The following is an 18,184-nucleotide window of genomic DNA, read 5'->3' as shown; positions in this document are numbered from 1 at the left end:
AGGCGACCTGCAGAGACTGGCATCCACCTCTTTTCTCAGCAGGTATGCAGAATTCGGCACAACACCTGCGCTGCAAAACGTCACCACATTAAGACCTCGTGGGAGCAAAGCGGCGGCGGCGGCGTTGGCAGCGGCGGCGGCGGCGGCGGAGTGTCGGGCTGCACAAAGTCGGAAGCACCTTTTGCCTGATCACTGTTCTAAGCTCACGCAGTCTACCAGGGGTAGATTACGTCTGGAAAAAACGCTCAGCGCCTCGTCACGCTGCTGGCAGCCGCTGGCCGACCCTCATTCACAGCGGGGACGCTGAGGACACGTCCCCACCACTTTCAGAAAGCACTTACTAAAAGTTTTCTGAAAATTAGCTTGCAACAAGACATGTTTAAGAACAAATAAAAATTCAGGAAAACATGAAATGTAAATATAGAAGAAAAAGAGTAACTTAGGCTAAAAAAACAAGCTGCTGATTCCTGCAGCATTATTATTATTATTGTTATTATATTTGATAATATTTTTATATTCTGATTTGCCACATGAATTTTGTTTCCCTTCATATAAATAAAGACATTTCCACCATAAACTGGTGCAGAAATGTCTCTAGAATGCAGGAAATTAAGAGTTTAAAGGGGAGCGACCGGTTGAGAGGAGGTGCGGAGGGAAAACGATTTTAAAATGGCTCGCCAGTTTTACCTGGGCGGATGTTAATCCACCTGGGCGGCCCTCCCAAGTAAAGCCCATGTGTGGGAAACACTGCAAGGGCGTCACTTTGTGTTGAAAAGTGGTGGGAACATAGGCCCTCAGATTAGGGGTGTGAGGGGGTCATTAAACACTTCATGTCCTGCATTCTGGTGTCTAAACCAATTTTTGGTGGAAATGTTTTAATTTATATAGAAGAAAACTATAAAACAGAATCTCAGTGAGAGCAGCTCTCAGATCTGTTTCTCCTGCAGATCAGCTTTTCTCCTGTGATATCTCTGCTGAGGCAGCTCACATGCAGGCCTGACTGAGTCTTTTGTCATGTTCACAGGGAGAGAACGGAAAACTTAAGTTCCTGACTGCTGCTGCACGTTTTTGGGTCATTTTATAATCAGCAGCTTAATTTGTTTTTAGGTCAAGTTATTTTTTTTGGACAACGCACATTTGTTTCTTCTATATTTTAGTTGCATTGCCTGTTTTCTTTATGTGCAAATAAACCTTTCTGAAGGAATTTCATTTGTTATTTAATTACAAGCTGTTTAAGTCACTTTGGATAAAAACGTCAGCCAAATAAGTAACTTCAAATGTGTCATTGCCACGATATTAAGTCTAGCTTGGAGTATCAGGAGGGTTGATACCAAAAAACTGGATCAGTCTCACATTTGATCGCATTCTGGACACATGAACACAGACTTTGATATTTGAGGATTTTAAAATCCTCTCGGCTGATTTTCTTTTTTTCCTTCTTTTCAGAAACGCCTAAAATTCTCTAAAACTTACTTTTTGTATTTAAAAGCTACTCGTACTTCACTAGTAACTTTTCCCGTTTTACTAATAACAACTGACAAGGTACGTCATTTTTAGTTACTCGTGAATATTGTTTAGTTACTAATAACAAATTGTACATTTTTGCCGTTGAAATCTATGGGGCTCTTCAGATATCACCTTTTCAGTAGGTATCGAGAAGTTACTAGTAACATTACTAAATTTCAATGGCCAAAACGTGCAATTAGTTTCTAGTAACTAAATAAATACTTAGTAGAAACTAATGGAAAAGTTACTAGTGACTAATAAATAAGTACTAGTAGCTTTAAAGTAGCGACTAGTATATTTGAAAGAATAATTGTTGAATGCCGTGTTCTGTGGTGTGCGTTGCTAAAGGGGGAGTTGCACAGCGCCCTCTGGTGGACAGACACTCATCCCATGACTGAAGGATCTTTCAGCCGTTATAAACACAGATACTGATTTACCAGCGAGTAGCTCATCGCGTCAGGCGCCCTCTACTCAATAATACACAATAATAATAATTTACTAACATTTCTGAACGTCTGAGTCTCACGTGTACCTCGTGGCGTGGCGACGCACCGCCTGCTGGCCTGGTCGAACTCGTCTCCCCGTCTGTCGCATTCGCACATGAAGGATCCCTCCACGTTCTCACACCGAGCAGAACCGCACACGCCAGGCAGAGACACACACTCGTCCTCATCTGAGAGACAGAACAGATTTATTTATTTTAAAACAAAAAGGATCCAAATCGATGACGTCGTCTTTTTTACACACTCTCAGTTCCCCGTCAAGGTATTGTGTTACGGGTTTTCTAAACGTGCAAATGAGGCTGTATCTAATGAAATATGATTTCAAGAACTGGACTCTGAACACTGGATTACGTCAGCTTCAAACGTTTTATTTCCTTGACACATTATATTCAAATGTTTTTACAGGATACCTCTTTTTATTATTTCATAAATCAAAAAATATATTTTTGCCATGTTTTTGGGAATAAAATGTTCTATAATTGAGGCTGTGAATGAAATATGAACAAACCCCTCAGTAAAAACCTTCACGATATATAGTCAGGAATACAAATGGAAAGTTTGACTGTAACAGCTGCTGAAGTGGAGATTTCAGGCTCAGAGGAGAAACAGCCTTTAAAGACATGTATTGTAAAATTCCATACATTTTTATTAAAAATCAATATTTACAGAGCCAATATTTATTTAAAAGAAGAGCTGTTATAGAAGCAAATTAGCCCAAAATCTTAAAATCGGCTAGTGCTTGGTGACAATGTTTTTATCTGCCGTGTCTCGCCTTCACGAAACAGCGAGAACTCACCGTCCCGTTAGCTACTGAGCTAATTTTACTGAGTGAAAGATGAACGACCCTGACAGCTGGCCTGTCGGCGGCAGGAAGTCTGAAGACAGACACGTACCGACGCAGGCCTTTCCGTCGGCGGCGGAGGTGAAGCCCTGGTCGCACACACACAGGTAGGTTCCTAACAGGTTCTGACAGGAGGCGTGAACTCCACACACCGTCTGATTGGCACATTCATTAACGTCTAAGAGGGACAGAAGAGAGGGAGGGGTTAACGTCACTTTCACACACACAACGCAAACTTTAAATTCCCATCGCGTTTATCGCACGACTTTGACCGCTGGACTGCTCGCACGAATAAACACAACCTGCCATTCCAGCTGTATGAGCCCAAAATAAACATTTTGCTGTGATTTAGTTGCAATAAACGAATGAAAATGATGCCGAAATAACGATATCATGACGCCAATTTGTTAAAAATACTAAGTCATGTTTTGTCAGGTCTCTCAGCGAGATGAGAAACAAACAACTTTTAAAATGCTTGTTTTCTGAGTGGAGTTTTGCTTGATCAGAGCTATGCTACGCTAACTTCTTTTAAAGGACAACGACAGCTGCAGGTAGTTCTGCTTCCTCACTTATTTCCTCCAGTTTAGTCTGGTTTTATATATAAATATAAAGTAGCATCACATGGGATGGATGCAGCGTTGTTGAAATGTTTTGCGCAGTCTTTGCATCGCCTCCAGCAAGTCCGACCTGATGGTGTCCGTTTATTGCCGTTTGTGCAGCACTTTCTCCGTCTGTTTCACGGTTTCATTTCAGGAGAAGCTTTCAGTTATGAATCTGCTCAGGGACCTTCTCCAGGTGTGAAACAGCTTACCACCAATCCCTGTTCTCTCTGAGACGTTAATGTGTGTCAGACTCACCTACACAGTCGCCGGTCTGCGTGACCTGGTAGCCCGGCTCACAGGAAGTGAGGCAGTGGTACGAACCAATCGTATTCTCACACCGCTTCGACCCGCACACCGTCCCGCTGGTCGAGACGCACTCGTCAACATCTGAGAGAAAGAGAGAGACAAACGGAGAAGAAGAAGAAGAAAGTAATTAAATGGTAATTCTTAAGTACAATTGCTTTAAAGCACGAGAGCCCGACTGATATATCGGCCGGTCGATATGAACTGATTGCGTTTAATCGGCATCAGCGTTTATAAAAGCAGATTTACGACTATGAGTGCTGCATAGTTTGCCCACCAGAGGGCAGCACCACAGAACAAAACATCAGCTGACTGCAGCAGGTGGAAACAACATGCAGAGTAGGCGTGTTAGCGGTGAGCTGGTGATTCGTCGCGTTAGTTACACGACAGAAATTATAACAACAACAACAACAGCCCCCGTCACTTCTCCTCTCCTGAAAACATTCACGACTTGCTAACCTTCCCGTTTTTTAACTGCCCTCTCCGGCTTCCTCCGCGCTCACAGCAGCATGTTTAATGTTAACGCAGGGCCCGACAGTAACGGGGGCCCGAAAAATGTAACGTCAGGACTTCTGAACCAGCAAGCTGCAGTCTCAGATTTTGAAAACCCCTGATTTAGACAGATGTTGATTCTTTGGTTAGAATTAAAGAGTGAAGGTGGTGAAGGGATGAACTACATGTGAATGTGCTACATTGAACTTATGGCAGATTGTGTGTAAAGTGAAACACACATGCTTTATTCTCTCTCTCGGTGTCCAGGCGGCTGAAAAAGTTGCACCTTCCAGCAGCAAATATTTATAGATGTGCAACAAGTTGAGACTGTAATCCATTTTATTAACAAGGTTTTATAGCCCACGTACCGCACGGCCTTCAATATCGGCCTGTTCTAAGTTCAGGAAAGGGCTGTTATCCAAATCATTCTCTAAATCTAAATACCGGCTCTTTTTCACTCCATCGGCATCGGCCCTAATAACCCATATCGGTCGGGCTCTTATGACCTATACTTGAGTAAATGCACTCGGGGCGTGTGTGCGTACCGAGGCAGGCGGTCCTCTCCGGGTTGGTGGTGAAGCCGGTTTGACACTGGCACTGGAAGGAGCCTTCGGTGTTCACACAGCGACCGTCCAAACACACACCCGACTTCACGCACTCGTCCACATCTACAGGAAGAGAGAGAGAGTTACTGCATGTACCCCCCCCCCCCCCACACACACACACACACTCGGGCCAAAGATGACATCACCATTACATCATCTCTAAAAGCAGAAGCAGAGGAGGCCGGACCTGAGCGGTCCCGAGCATTCATGTACTGTGTGTACTTCATATACTTCTTAATGGAAATGATGACACCTGACATCCACATTGGTCTGTAAGACTTTTCGTTTCATTCAAGATTAAAAAAAGATTTCCTGTCACTGTCCCGTAAAGGCATAAACTAGGGCCCAAACCGAATATAACGAAAAACTTTCCCAAATACCAAACAAGTACATTCACATTTTTTCCATTTATTTTGCCAGATTTTTTCCCACTACATGAATTAAAGAGTCAGAATGAGCTTTTTCCTCAGTGTTTCCTGCAGGATGTGCAGAGACTGTGGTGAGGGGTCCGGGGCCCCGAGAGGCTCCGGTAAATTAGTCCATTTACTTTTAATGGACACATGTAATATGTTTTATACTTTCTGTGAACATAATCCAGTTAATCTTATTTCCATCCTGTACAGACGCCTTATTTTGAAAACCGGACGTTGTCACATGTGTTTCCTCCTCGCGCTAAATCCATCCAGTCTGACCCGGTTTGATAAATAATGTTGTAACATGAAGACTTCACAGCCTCTCTTCATACTAAAGAGACAAACTGACAGGATAAAGTCTCTAACCTGCCTGTCGGCTCGCTCTGAGCCGCTTCACTTACCGTAAAGGCTGGAATACGTGTGCACTCTAAATGTAGGCGCTGCTAGTTTAATCTCCTTCTCACAGACGAGAGACAGAAACACTCACAGCGGGTCTTTTCTAAGAAGTCAGTCACAGATGGAGCAGATGTGCTGGAGACAGTTCAGCAGAACACTTTAAAATGCTTCCACACTGCCGACGTGTCAACGTGAGTGTTCGGTAAAATTTAATCAGTCTTTTGACTCATTACATCAAACATCGAAAGTGCTTTTCTTTTTGTTGCTATTTTTGGCCGATTAATTTCGGTGGCCGAACGTTCGGTGCGTCACTACAGACATATCAATAAGACTAGATGGGTCCTACTTATGTAAATGTAAATAGACAAATACACTGATCATGAAATAAATAAGCGATTAAATCTATTAATAAAATCTAGTAAAAATAAAAGAAATAAATCTAACTGAATTAAACTAAACATTTATTTTGTGGGAGCCGATTTCTTTGTGTGTGTGTGTGTATATATATATATATATACACACACACACACACACACACACACACACAGTCCATCCCTTATTTATTTAAGTACATTTAAAAGAAAGAATTAAAGGGAACAAAATGGCAACTAAATAAGTTATAATAAAATAATTAAGTCACCGAGGCAGGCGGTCCTGTTGTCGCTCAGCGTGAATCCCTGAGAACAGACACAGGTGTAGGATCCTGGTGAGTTGACGCACTCTCCTCTGGGGAAACAGAAGTCTCCCTCCAAACACTCGTTAATGTCTGCGGACACAAACACACACACTTTATAATTAACACATTTAACAGACAAACTTAAAAGGGTAACTTCAGTAGTCCATCAATAAAAACCAGGCAGAACACGTGTAAACAACAACAAGTGCAGCTGGTCGGCCGACTCCCTCCAGGAGCTCGTGGGCCTTATTTCGTGATTTTGCGGCAGCTTTTACTAAAACATTGCAATGAAAGCTGCGATGTTTTTTTTGTGATGAACTGATTGAGGGAATAAGTGAAAAGTGCAAAGGTAGATGTGATATTTTGAACTGATTTAACTTAATCACTAAACTGTTAAACATTAAACTCCAGGATTTTCAGGGTCTAACCTTAAAGCAAGTGTTACTTTTCACGTCCGTGAGTGCACGAGGGACCGCCAGGGGTCTCATTTATCAACGGTGCGTACGTACAAAACAGGGAAACGTGCGGACGCCACTTCCCACGCAAAGGTTGTGATCCTGTAAGTAAACTCTGAACCATTTACACTGAGGACGCTGGGGACGGGTCAGAATGTCTCCGGCACTTTTTGAAAGCTTTTGTTAAAAATGTTCTGAAAAAACAGCAACAAGAAATGTTGAATAACAAATGAAACAATAAGAAAAGATGCAACTGACATATAGAAGAAAGAAATGTGCAGCGTCCAAAAGGTTTATATTCTGATCCGTCACGGCCACATGAATATTGTTTCCCTTCATATAAATAAAGACATTTCCACCATAAATTTAAAATGTGTCCAGAAAGCAGGAAATGTAAGTGTTTAATGCTCAAAGTCGTTAATGTTATAATATTTACTAGTTTCACCTTGAGGTTTAGGATAGTGGGGGGGGGGGGGGGTCAAAGCAAGGGGCCAAATTAAATATTGTCAGATTTGTTGGGAAAAGTGATCTCAGAAAGAAGCAGACAGTTTTGCAGTTGCATCATATGAAGGTTTTATTCAGACGGACGTGAAATAAATAACTTTACATTAGGAACAATCCACAGCCGACATGTTTCTGGATTTATTTCAGGTTTTAGAGAATAAACCGTCCTTCTCCTTTCAGCCTCTCTGCTGTAACTGTTACAAGATGCTGCAGGAACAGCGTTTGACCAGATCTTAGAAAAATACAGCCAGAAAAAAAGCTAGAAAAAACGACTCTTTCTGCATCAGAGTCAATGGAGCTCAGCCGTGAAAGTGTCGCTCAGTCAGAGAGAGTTCTATACTGCGCTGTGATTGGCCAGCTGTGTATTCAGGGCGTGGCTTAGCGAAGGGTCAATTGCGTTCGCGACAGAGTCAAATCCAGGAGGGAGTGCCCACCGCTGCGTCGGTCAGTTTGTTTGTTTACGTGACTTTGGTGCTTTAAAGTCACACAACACCAGACAAACTAAGCGATGGAGGCAGCGCCGGGCCAGAGAGGGAAAATTACTGTTTCTGTTAATGAAGTCTGGCGGCGTTGACGGGAGTGACAGTGACGGTTTCTGGTTAAACCAAAAGGATCTTAGAGAAAAGGAAAGGTCTCTGTCTGACATGTAACTGAGGTTTACTGTGGACGGCACTCACCTCTGCACTGTCTCCCCAGGGCGGAGGTTCGATACCCGGGCCGACAGTCACATCTGAACGAGCCGACGGTGTTCACACACACCCGCTCTGCCTCGCACGCCCCAGCGCTCGCACACTCATCTATATCTACGGGAGAGAGAGAGGGAGGGAGGAAAGGGAGGCGAAGGGAAAGTCAGCTGTTTCGCAGGGACATTTATTAGTCGGGCGGGACCTCATCTCCGAAAACGTCGTAGCAATTTTTAAAATCAGCTCTGTCTTCAGAAATCAGCCACATATTTGGAGTTTAAACAACTTATTCCCCAATAAAAAAACTCTTAAAACTACTATATGTGACACAAGAACAGCAGGATTATAAGTTACAGTTGTGAGTTTTCTCATCTGACATTTAAGCTTTTTGGCAGCGAAATGCATTCTGGGATATCTGGCTATCCGAAGTCCACACAAGTCACCACCGATGGAGCGAGAACACATCCGGGTATCTGACTGTACCTGGTTAGATGCGGACTTTTGAATTGGAACAGTACTTTGGCTGCGACTGATGACGTTTCACAAGAACAGACAAGAACTCAGACTGAGAAAAGTACTTCTTAACATCTACATTTATTCATTTACGCTTTTATCCAAAGTGACTTACATTTGCCGTACATGTCAGAGGTCGCACGCCTCTGCAGCAACGAGGGGTTAAGTGTCTTGCTCAGGGACACATTGGTGGACAGGTCACAGTGGCGAGATGAACACGGGTCTCTCACAACAAAGGCAGGCATCTTATCCACTGCGCCATCACCACCCCTCTTAAACGACGCATCGATGAATCGTTGAAATAATCTATAGAAGCTTTGAATACTAAAATCATCGTTGCACACGTATTCAAGCCTTTATGGTAAATCCACTGAAGCGGCCCAGAGCGAGCCGACGGGCAGGTTAGAGACTTTATCCTCTCAGTTTGTCTCTTTACAAAGACAAGTGTTGCAGGATGGAAATTAAATTAATTGGATTATATTCACAGAAAGTGTAAAACATGTTACATGCGTCCATTAAAAGGAAATTAAAAAACTACATCATCAGTAAAATGTTCGGAAAATTCAGGGTTTTTGGAAAAACCTTAAATAAATTTGCTGACTGTTGTTGCCGTTTCATCACGATTTCTAGCTCTACACTGGCTTTATGATCAAATACTTTATCAGAGCACAACATTGTTTAAGTTCTTCATAGACAGCCTCTTAATTTTGCACCAAATTAATGCATTTAAACTTTAAAATGTACAAAATGTTCTTCCGGGGGGGCCTGAGAGGGTCCCCCCACCATAGCCTCTTAAAATCCTGTGGGAAACACTGAATCCTTAAAATGGACAGCAGGCTGCTGGTGTGCACGTGTTTGGATCGAGTGTTACCTTGGCAGGAGCCGTCCTTGCTGCTGAATCCTGGTCGACAGGAAACACAGCGGTACGACCCCGCGGTGTTCACGCACAGCTGACCGGGACACTGCGACGCCTGCACACACTCATCCACATCTAAACACACACACACACACACACACTTATTTACATTCTGGGAGTCAGATGTTCAGATCGACACCAACTGTTCACCAAACGCAAAGCTACAGCCGGTTAGCTTAGCTTAGCATAGAGACTTGAAATAGGGGGAAACCGCTAGCCTGGCTCTGCCCAAACAAGTGTTCAGAATGTGGCCCAGTAATTTCATCAGATTTTGATGTTTCTGGTGGAAATTGGTCCTAATGTTTGGGCTACAGGTAAAAACAATCATTAGGATTCATCATGACTGTCTAATGCTGAGAAAAGGAAGAACCTGGTAAGAAAATATCTCATCCTGGCACAACCTCCTCAAGCAGAAAACCAAATCATAAACCGCTGCAGCAAGATTATCAGCTCACTACAAACCCGCTCTGTGATCAGGAAGGCCACCGACTCTTTCCAGTTACTGCCATCAGGCAGACGATAGAAAGTTCCACTGGCCCGGAAAAACATTTACAAGAAATCTTTCACACCGTCTGCGATAACCTCTCTGAACAACAAAAAGTAGACCTTGTACAGCTGCTGTTTTTATGTAGGATGGAGCATTTCTGTCACCGTCTTGGGACAGACAATAAAGTGATTTATCTATCTTTGACAGAAGTTAGCATAGCACAACCCTGACTGATCCAAACTCCATTCAGAAAACAAGCATTTTATCCAGCTGACAGACCTGACAAAGCATGAATTCAAATTTTTAAGAAATCAGCATCAGTTTGATCCGTTTACTGCAAGTAAATCACAGCAAATTGTTGGGATACAGTAACAGTATCGGGCCGGCAGCTGCAGCATCCGAGTCCAAAATATCCAACATATACCACAGTTACAAAGAGCTTCTGCTGATCCCAAAGTAAGGAAGTAGATGCACGTGTGTCGGTGTGTACCTGCACACAGTCCGTTCACGCTGTGGTATCCCTGCTGACAGTCCACACAGCTGTAAGATCCTTCGGTGTTCACGCACCGCTGACCAGGACAAGACTCGCTGTCCTCGCACTCATTTACATCTGCAAGGCAAGTTAATGCACAGCACCTCTCAACAGCCGGGCGACTCAAAGTGCGTTTTACACAAGAGACAGAAACAGGAGCCGATGTGAAAACACACGTAAGAAGGATTTAAAAAGAGTACAACTAGGTGAAAAAGGAAGAATAAGACAATCACACAGTAAAAGATGTTTTTTTTTAAACAAAGATTTCTGTATTTTTAAAGCTCGGCCCCGTCTTTACATATGTTGGTGTTGAAGTGGTGTTCAGCCGGCTGCAGCGTATTCCTTCAGGACGCCTAGGACTGAGCAAAATATCAGTTGATATCAATAATTATCAAGACAATTTAAAATCATTATCTTTAGTTTAAAGTTTTAAGTGAAGTTGAAGAAACCAGATTGTTAATTATGGTTTTAAACTTTTCTTTATGTTCAGAACAAGTTGAGAATAAACAATTAGAATTACAGACCGAAGATGATAAAATCTTTTGTAAACATAAAAATATGCACAAGTAAAATTAAGTCTTTTATAATAAGAAAAATTAAGTGCTGATTTGTTTGTGATTCAAATGAATTGAACATCTGTTATATTTATATTGGGGAAAATTACATATCGCAAAAATTATTATTATTTTTATCATCCAGCTTTAATTGCGCCTGTCAAAATGGCAAAATTCACAAAAAGGTTGTTGTGTACGTAGAGGAGCTGCTAGCAAGACTTTGTGCTGTTTTTGTTTTAAGTGTTTTTGTTCTTAATTTAGTTGTTTGTGCATTTTATTTATATTTTATTTATTTGCTTCACCGTGGGTTGGTTAGTGAGAAACGCTATTTCTATTCCTCTGTATGTCTGGTACATGTGGAGAAATTGACAGTAAAGTTGACCTTGACTTTATTTCCTAACGTTACTACAACACAACAAAGTCCTCTCCCTGGTTGCCTCCAGGCGTCTTCCTGCAACAACAACAACGTGTCGTGAGACAGTCTGAGCCTCTTTTTTGGCGCCCAGAAGGAATACGTTGCTGCACCGATTCAAAACTTTTTGCACCTACTAGTCTTTTAAAAAACAAACAAATGTGGATAACATTTAAAATTAGAGAGAGTGTTTCTACCTGCACACTGTCTGTTGGCGAGAGTGAATCCTGGTCGACAGGAAACACAGCGGTACGACCCCGCGGTGTTCACGCACATCTGACCGGGACACTGCGACGGCTCTGCACACTCGTCTACATCTGAACACACATTGTTTTTTTTACGTTTTGGGGATGCAAAGATGTTGGGATTAATACCACTCTCACTAAATATGAAGCTCCAGACGGTTAGCGTAGCTTAGCATAAAGACTAGAAACAGGGGGAAACAGCTAGCCTGGCTCTGTTTTAATCCGCACCAACACCCAAGTGTAAAAATGACAATTCACATGTTCCGTTGCTGTATTGGTACTTTTAACGAAGTAGAGGAGGATCTGAGTATTTCCTCCACTGCTGCCACTTTACCTGTACAGGTGTTGTTCTGGAGCTTGTAACCAAAGCGACAGACACAGCGGTAGCTTCCAGGTGTGTTTTCACAGCGACCGTTGGAGCAGGGCGCCTGGCGACACTCATCGACGTCTGCAGACAATCACAAAACACACTGATGAGAGCCGGCGTGGCGTCGCTTCATAGTTAATCGTGCAAATAAATGTGATCGAGACGCAACTTATGATAAAGTCAAATGTGCTTTATATGAATTTAAGTGTACATGACTTCATGGCGGAGGTCTGAAATGTTGCCTACGCTTCTCCTGAAGTTGTTAATTGCAGCAGGTAATAACACCACATGGTTTTTGTGATTGTCTTGGTGTCTATTAAAACTTTAAATATCTCCATTACATATCAGCAGCAGTGCGATGACTTTATTTCAGAGTCTAGCACAGGGCTCTCAAGTCTCACGCATTCACCGTGAGACACACGCATTTCAGCCAGGTCACACGCCACACCGTGTATTTCTCACACGGAGTGGAAGTTGGAAGACCCGATGCATACGGTAACTGTAGGTTTTTGTTTTTTTTAGCATTTAGATTTTATAGCATTTAGATTCCTGGACGAAATCACTTGCCTGGGACCGAAGATAGCGAGAGCGGCTGATGTTGGGGAGTAACAGACAAATGTGTGCTAAATTATTATTATTGATGCAGTCAAAAACTCTCCAGCCTCTTTGCAACCAGCAGCTTTGGCTTTTTTAGGCAGTGGTGAGCAAAGTAACTTACGCCTATTCAGATCTTTAAAAAAAATTAAAAGTACCAATACCTCACTGTAAAAATACTCAAATACTGCTTTGAAAAAGTTTAGTAAAAGTATGCAAGTAGGCTATAAGCTGGAAAATGTAGAAGTAGCCTTTTAAAGATAAAAGTAGCCTCAAAGCAGAAAGAAAAACGTCCCCTATGACTGTTATACTATATTTTATTATTATTCCTTGTGAAATTGATTGTCAATCAGTGTTGCTTCCTAACTGGACAGTTTGATTTCACAGGAGTGTGTTTGACTTACATTGTGTTGTTTAAGTGTTCCCCTTATTTTTTTGAGCAGTGTTTTATTATTCTTCTTCGTGCATTAATGTAGTTGGTTGAGGTTGAACTATTTTTTAATCAGACTGCGATTAATGATTATTTTTATTATGTATTAATCATACAATATTTCCCTTTGAGATGTGGCTTGCACTTCCTGGCTTTTGATTTTGACCCAGGTGTCGTCCACATGTCTGTACCAGTGGCTCGGTGCTATTCCTCTGAAGGAGTTGAGGGCTTTACTCTCCACTTCTTCCATGTAGATGTTGGCCACAATCGGGGATACCGGTGAGCCCGTGGCACAGCCATGCTTCTGTCTGTAGAATCCACCGTTTTACTGGAAATAGGTGGTGTTTAGACAGAGGTCGAGCAATTTGCAGATTTGGTCAGGGCTGAGGCTAGTTCTGTTGTCCAGGGTGTTGTCTTGTGTTAGCCGTTTCCTGACGGTTTCTACTGCCTCTATGGTGGGGATGCAGGTGAACAAAGAAGTCACGTCATAGGATACCATGGTTTCATCTGGGTCCAGTTTCAGTCCTCGAACTTTGTTTACAAAGTCAATAGAGTTTTGGACGTGGTGAGGCGTGTTTCCCACCAATGGAGCTAAGATGGTGGAAATGTGTTTGGCAATGTTGTAGGTGACCGAGTTAATGCTGCTGATAAATCCTTCTTTGTGTATCTTGGGTAGTCCATAAATGCAAGGAATGGCTTCTCCAGGATACAAACGGTAATATTGTTCACGGGTGATGGTGTTGTCCTTCTGTAACTGTTGTAGACATTCTATGGCCTTTTTCATGTATCCCCTGGTTGGGTCTTGTCTCAGTGTCTCATATGTGTTTGTGTCCATTAGTAGTGTGTTGACCTTGTTCTGGTAGTCAGCTGTGTTAAGTACTACCGTGCATCTTCCTTTGTCCGCAGGTAGGATAGTGATGTTTTGATCCTTGCTCAGAGATGTCACAGCCTTCCTTTCTTGGATGGTGAGGTTGGAAGGGGGGGCCTTCGCATTAGAAAGGGCTGCAGATACCTTTAGTCTGAGCTGTTCCGCTTCTGTTTCTGTTAATTTGTTTTTCCTAATGGCCGATTCTGTGGCTGTGATGAGGTCTACTATCGGTAGTTGCTGTGGTGTAACATATATATACACATATAACACATATACTTGTGTACTCATTTCAACACAAGAAGAAGGAAAACAGTCCTTAAGTGTTTGAATGCTAAGCTAAGTGTGTCCAGCAATGACCTCAAACAGTTAAAGACATGTAGAATAACATTAGAAGTGGTTAAATCTAAAGGCCATATTACACAGACCTTTTCCGTTTACTGTAGTTAAAACATTATTGGTAAATTTGTCTTATTTCTAACACTAGAACTGAGGAACACTTGGAGGCCGACAGACAGAGTTTACCTGTGCAGACCCTGTTGAGCAGTCTGTATCCAGCCTGGCAGGAGACGCAGCGGTACGAGCCCTGGCTGTTGATACACTCCTGACCTGGACACTGCAGAGCGTCCTCGCACTCGTCCACGTCTGAAACATGCACAGCGTTTACACACTTTGCTGACACGGTTTGCTGCCGAGCCAATACAAGAACAGGAAAATATCTGTAAACCATCTGACAAAAACGTGTAAAATATCAGGAAACATATTAGCAAAATATCCAAACACTAGTAGTAAAATATTCAAAAACTATTAGTAAACTATCAAAAAAATATTAATTATACTGTATTTGCTCAAAAGGATTCTGGAAAATAGCCCCAGAAAATTTGTAAAATATTTACCAAGCAAATCAGGAAAATATCAGAACAATATTAGTAAAATTTTGGGAAAAAAATATCCTGAATCTGTAGAATATCTTGAAAAAATAAGTAAAATATGTGAAAAAAATAAGTAAAATATGTGAAAAATATCAGTAAAATATCAAGGGGAAAAAATACAAAATTTTCGTAAAAACATTACTAAAATATCTGAAATATATTAGGTAAATATTGGGGTAAAAGTAGCAATACCACTATGTAAAAATACTCTGTTACAAGTAAAAGTCCTGTTTTGAATATTTGACTCCTCCTTTTGAGGATCTCCTTTTGTTATAATTGTTTGTTGATTTCCACAGCACCCATTGGCCCATTTTCTGTCTGTGCACCATTTGCATTACTTCAAATAAATATCCTTTCAAACCAACAACATCCGGTTTATGTTTATGTCCCAATACCCCTAGACACCTCGGGACGTAACAGACTCAAGTGAAAGTACAAAAGTATTATTAGCAAAATGTAGTGCAAGTAAAAGCACTCATTGGAAATAATGGTCCCTTTCAAGGTGTTATAATATCGTATCGTATTAAAACTGAAGCCTGAAACAGTATTTTAATGTTTTAGCTTGTGCAGCTACTTTAATGTTGAAAACAGACCATCCAGAAAAAACGCCTAAAATAACAAACCCAAAATTAATCAGGAATAACTCCTCAACCATTTGGCCTAGATGCATAATCCTGGTCTCCTTTGAAAAGTATTAATATTAAGTATTAATATATTTATTTTGCTTTTACAGACTACATGGATGCAATAAAGAAAAAATCTGAAATTTTTAGCCTCGCCTGGTAAAAAAAGCTATATTTTGATGCAATAAACCATCAAAACCATCCTGAGTTAGCTTTTAATGCAACTGAATATCTTCTAATACACCTAGAATGCAATTGTAACTGTAAATCTGATGAAAATAACTAAAATACAACAGTTATCATACAACATTTTCAAATATACCAGGCGAATTTCCATATTTTGGCAATATTTATTGTTAAAATGCAGACTTTTATTGATAGATATCTTTAAAACACTATTTCAGTCCATACAACCTATTTCCAAATGACAAAACATTGAAATATTGATAAAAACAGGAGTATTCATCAACATCCTGTCACCAAAAGCACTCCCATGATTTACAGGCCTGTAGATTGAGAACTGAACATCCCACAGTGATGGGGGGGGGGGTATCAATCGATCTTTCATTTGATACCCTGCATGTCTATATATCTCCAACGGATCGGCCACAAAATGGCAAAAAGCACCGTATGTTCTCAAGCGGCATGTTTCCTCTCTGCAGAAAAGACGACAGCAGGCAGGAAGCTTGCAGGTATTGCGCAATAATCAAGATGGCGCCCGCTTAGACTCGGAGCAACAACATCGGCGGGTTTCGGAGTTAAAACGGCCAAAAAAAATGTTTCAATCATTATCATCGCCCAGAGCACCATCGCCCCCGGTACCGGTACAAACGGTTAACTACTTTATACACCGTTGGATAGTTTAATCTGTAACTAACTATTAGCTTATTGATCATTGTCTCATAAATGTAGTGGAGTAAAAACTACAATACTTCCCTCTAAAATGTAGTAAAGTATCAAGTAACAGAAAATTTACATCTGCCACTTCAGCCGTACGAGGAACCATCTCTCTGTCATGTATTCTTACTTTTCTGCTTGCTCCTAACTAGTTTTTGTAATTCTAATCATTCTCAGTAGCAACTGTAACAATAAATATCATTTGTTTTTGTTTTTCTCCTAAACAGAAAGATGTAATTATATAGTTGCTATGCTATGATGCTTCTTTACCTGTGCAGGTGTTGCCGCTGAGCCTGTACCCAAGGCGACAGACACACCTGTAGCTGCCCGGCGTGTTCTCGCAGCGGCCGTTGCTGCAGGGATTCTGCTGGCACTCGTCGATGTCTGAGGACGTAACAGAGTGAGCTTCTTTTAGTTGTTTAGAGATCTTTGTTTGTTGTTTGTGTGAAGCAGAACAAACAACCTGAGCACATAAAAACAAGCAGGAAGTGGACGTCACCTTGACAGCCGGTCAGCTGGCTGCTGCTCCTGTATCCGGACGGACACACACACCTGTAGCTTCCCATGGTGTTCACACACTCTCCCACCGAACACACACCTGGAGACTGCACACACTCATTCACATCTACACACACACACACACACACAATTTAAACAAAATTTAATCTCATTCAGTAAACAGGGTGTTCAATTTTGTTGCCACCATTATTTCTACAATAAACACTTATTATAACGTTTGCTTCTGAGTTAAATAATCACTAAACTCACTCTGAAACATAGAAAAATGTTGTAATGTCTTCCAGGGAAAATATCAGAAAAATACTAGTAAAATATCTGAAGAAAAAAAAATTGTAAAATATTTGAAAAATATAAGTAAAATATACGGAAACAAATCAGTAAAATATCTAGAAAAAAAACCTGTGAAATTTCCACCAAATAAAATCAGTAAAATATCTGATATCTATTAGTAAAACATTCAGGTTAAAAAAAAGTAAAATATCTGAAAAACTTATAGAAAATACAGTATCTGGGAAAATATTTGAAAAATATAAGTAAAATATACGGAAACAAATCAGTAAAATATCTAGAAAAAAAAACCTGTGAAATTTTCACACAAAAAAAAAAAAATCAGTAAAATATGTGAAAAATATTAGTAAAATATCTGGGGGAAAAATCTGTTAAAACCAGAAAATTATTTCCAGTAAAATAAAGGAGAAAATCAGGAAAAAACTCAAATATTTCCACAAAAAAAAATAAATAAAAGATCCAGGAAAAATATCAGAAAAGTTTTTGTAACATATTTGAATAAAACTCTCTTATCTTTCTTTCATCCATTAGATAAAAACACATTTTTTGCGTGTGCTCACCTTGGCAGTATGTGCGCTGAGAGTTGGGCTGGTATCCCTGATCACACACACAGGTGTGTTTTCCGCCTGGCTGATCCACACAGCGGCCACGCCCACACACACCCGGTCTGCTCTCACACACACCTCGCGCTGCAACACACACACACATTATTCTTACTTTATATTACTTTATATTTTATTTGACCTTGTTGGGAAATTCTTTTATCGCCACTGTTTGTGATGCATGTTTGTGATCTCGAGTGGTTGGATGTTTGTTTCTGATGCTGTAATTGTCTCCAGGGTTGCTGTGATTTGACTTCGGTTGCATTAGCATTAAAGAAGAATTTGATGCTTGATGACAAAACACTTCACTCCTAAAGTAAACTTGCTGCTGGTATTCGATATGAAGTCTTTTGGTCTTCCCACAGAACGTAAAGAAGCTGGGTTCTTTGCTCGGAGTCAGATTTCAGCTGGCAGTAAACGCAGGTGTCT

The 18,184-nt window shown here is 41.1% G+C and overlaps 1 protein-coding gene across 8 annotated transcripts in view; it reads right to left on the bottom strand.

Moving 5' to 3' along the window:
* Positions 1–18,184, bottom strand: part of LOC119882727 (latent-transforming growth factor beta-binding protein 4-like) — a 101,649-nt gene that overhangs the window by 19,040 nt on the left and 64,425 nt on the right. For 5 of the 8 annotated variants that reach the window (XM_038692934.1, XM_038692932.1, XM_038692936.1 and 2 more), the window contains 14 exons: positions 17,714–17,842; positions 16,846–16,971; positions 16,617–16,730; positions 14,420–14,539; positions 11,973–12,086; positions 11,591–11,710; positions 10,386–10,505; positions 9,364–9,483; positions 7,974–8,099; positions 6,302–6,427; positions 4,793–4,915; positions 3,708–3,839; positions 2,903–3,028; positions 2,039–2,179 (listed from right to left, as the gene is read on the bottom strand). In XM_038692934.1, the coding sequence (XP_038548862.1) occupies positions 2,039–2,179; positions 2,903–3,028; positions 3,708–3,839; positions 4,793–4,915; positions 6,302–6,427; positions 7,974–8,099; positions 9,364–9,483; positions 10,386–10,505; positions 11,591–11,710; positions 11,973–12,086; positions 14,420–14,539; positions 16,617–16,730; positions 16,846–16,971; positions 17,714–17,842 (1,737 nt within the window). The remainder of the gene's footprint in view (positions 1–2,038; positions 2,180–2,902; positions 3,029–3,707; positions 3,840–4,792; positions 4,916–6,301; positions 6,428–7,973; positions 8,100–9,363; positions 9,484–10,385; positions 10,506–11,590; positions 11,711–11,972; positions 12,087–14,419; positions 14,540–16,616; positions 16,731–16,845; positions 16,972–17,713; positions 17,843–18,184) is intronic. The other 3 variants (XM_038692937.1, XM_038692938.1, XM_038692935.1) reach the window with 3 other exon arrangements.

Source organism: Micropterus salmoides, unplaced genomic scaffold (assembly GCF_014851395.1).
Source record: "Micropterus salmoides isolate LMB-PRFRI ecotype aquatic unplaced genomic scaffold, ASM1485139v1 Ms_hic_scaffold_3, whole genome shotgun sequence".
Taxonomy (NCBI): domain Eukaryota; kingdom Metazoa; phylum Chordata; class Actinopteri; order Centrarchiformes; family Centrarchidae; genus Micropterus; species Micropterus salmoides.
Note: the sequence above shows the minus strand (reverse complement) of the source record. Positions and strands in the feature narration are given on the sequence as shown.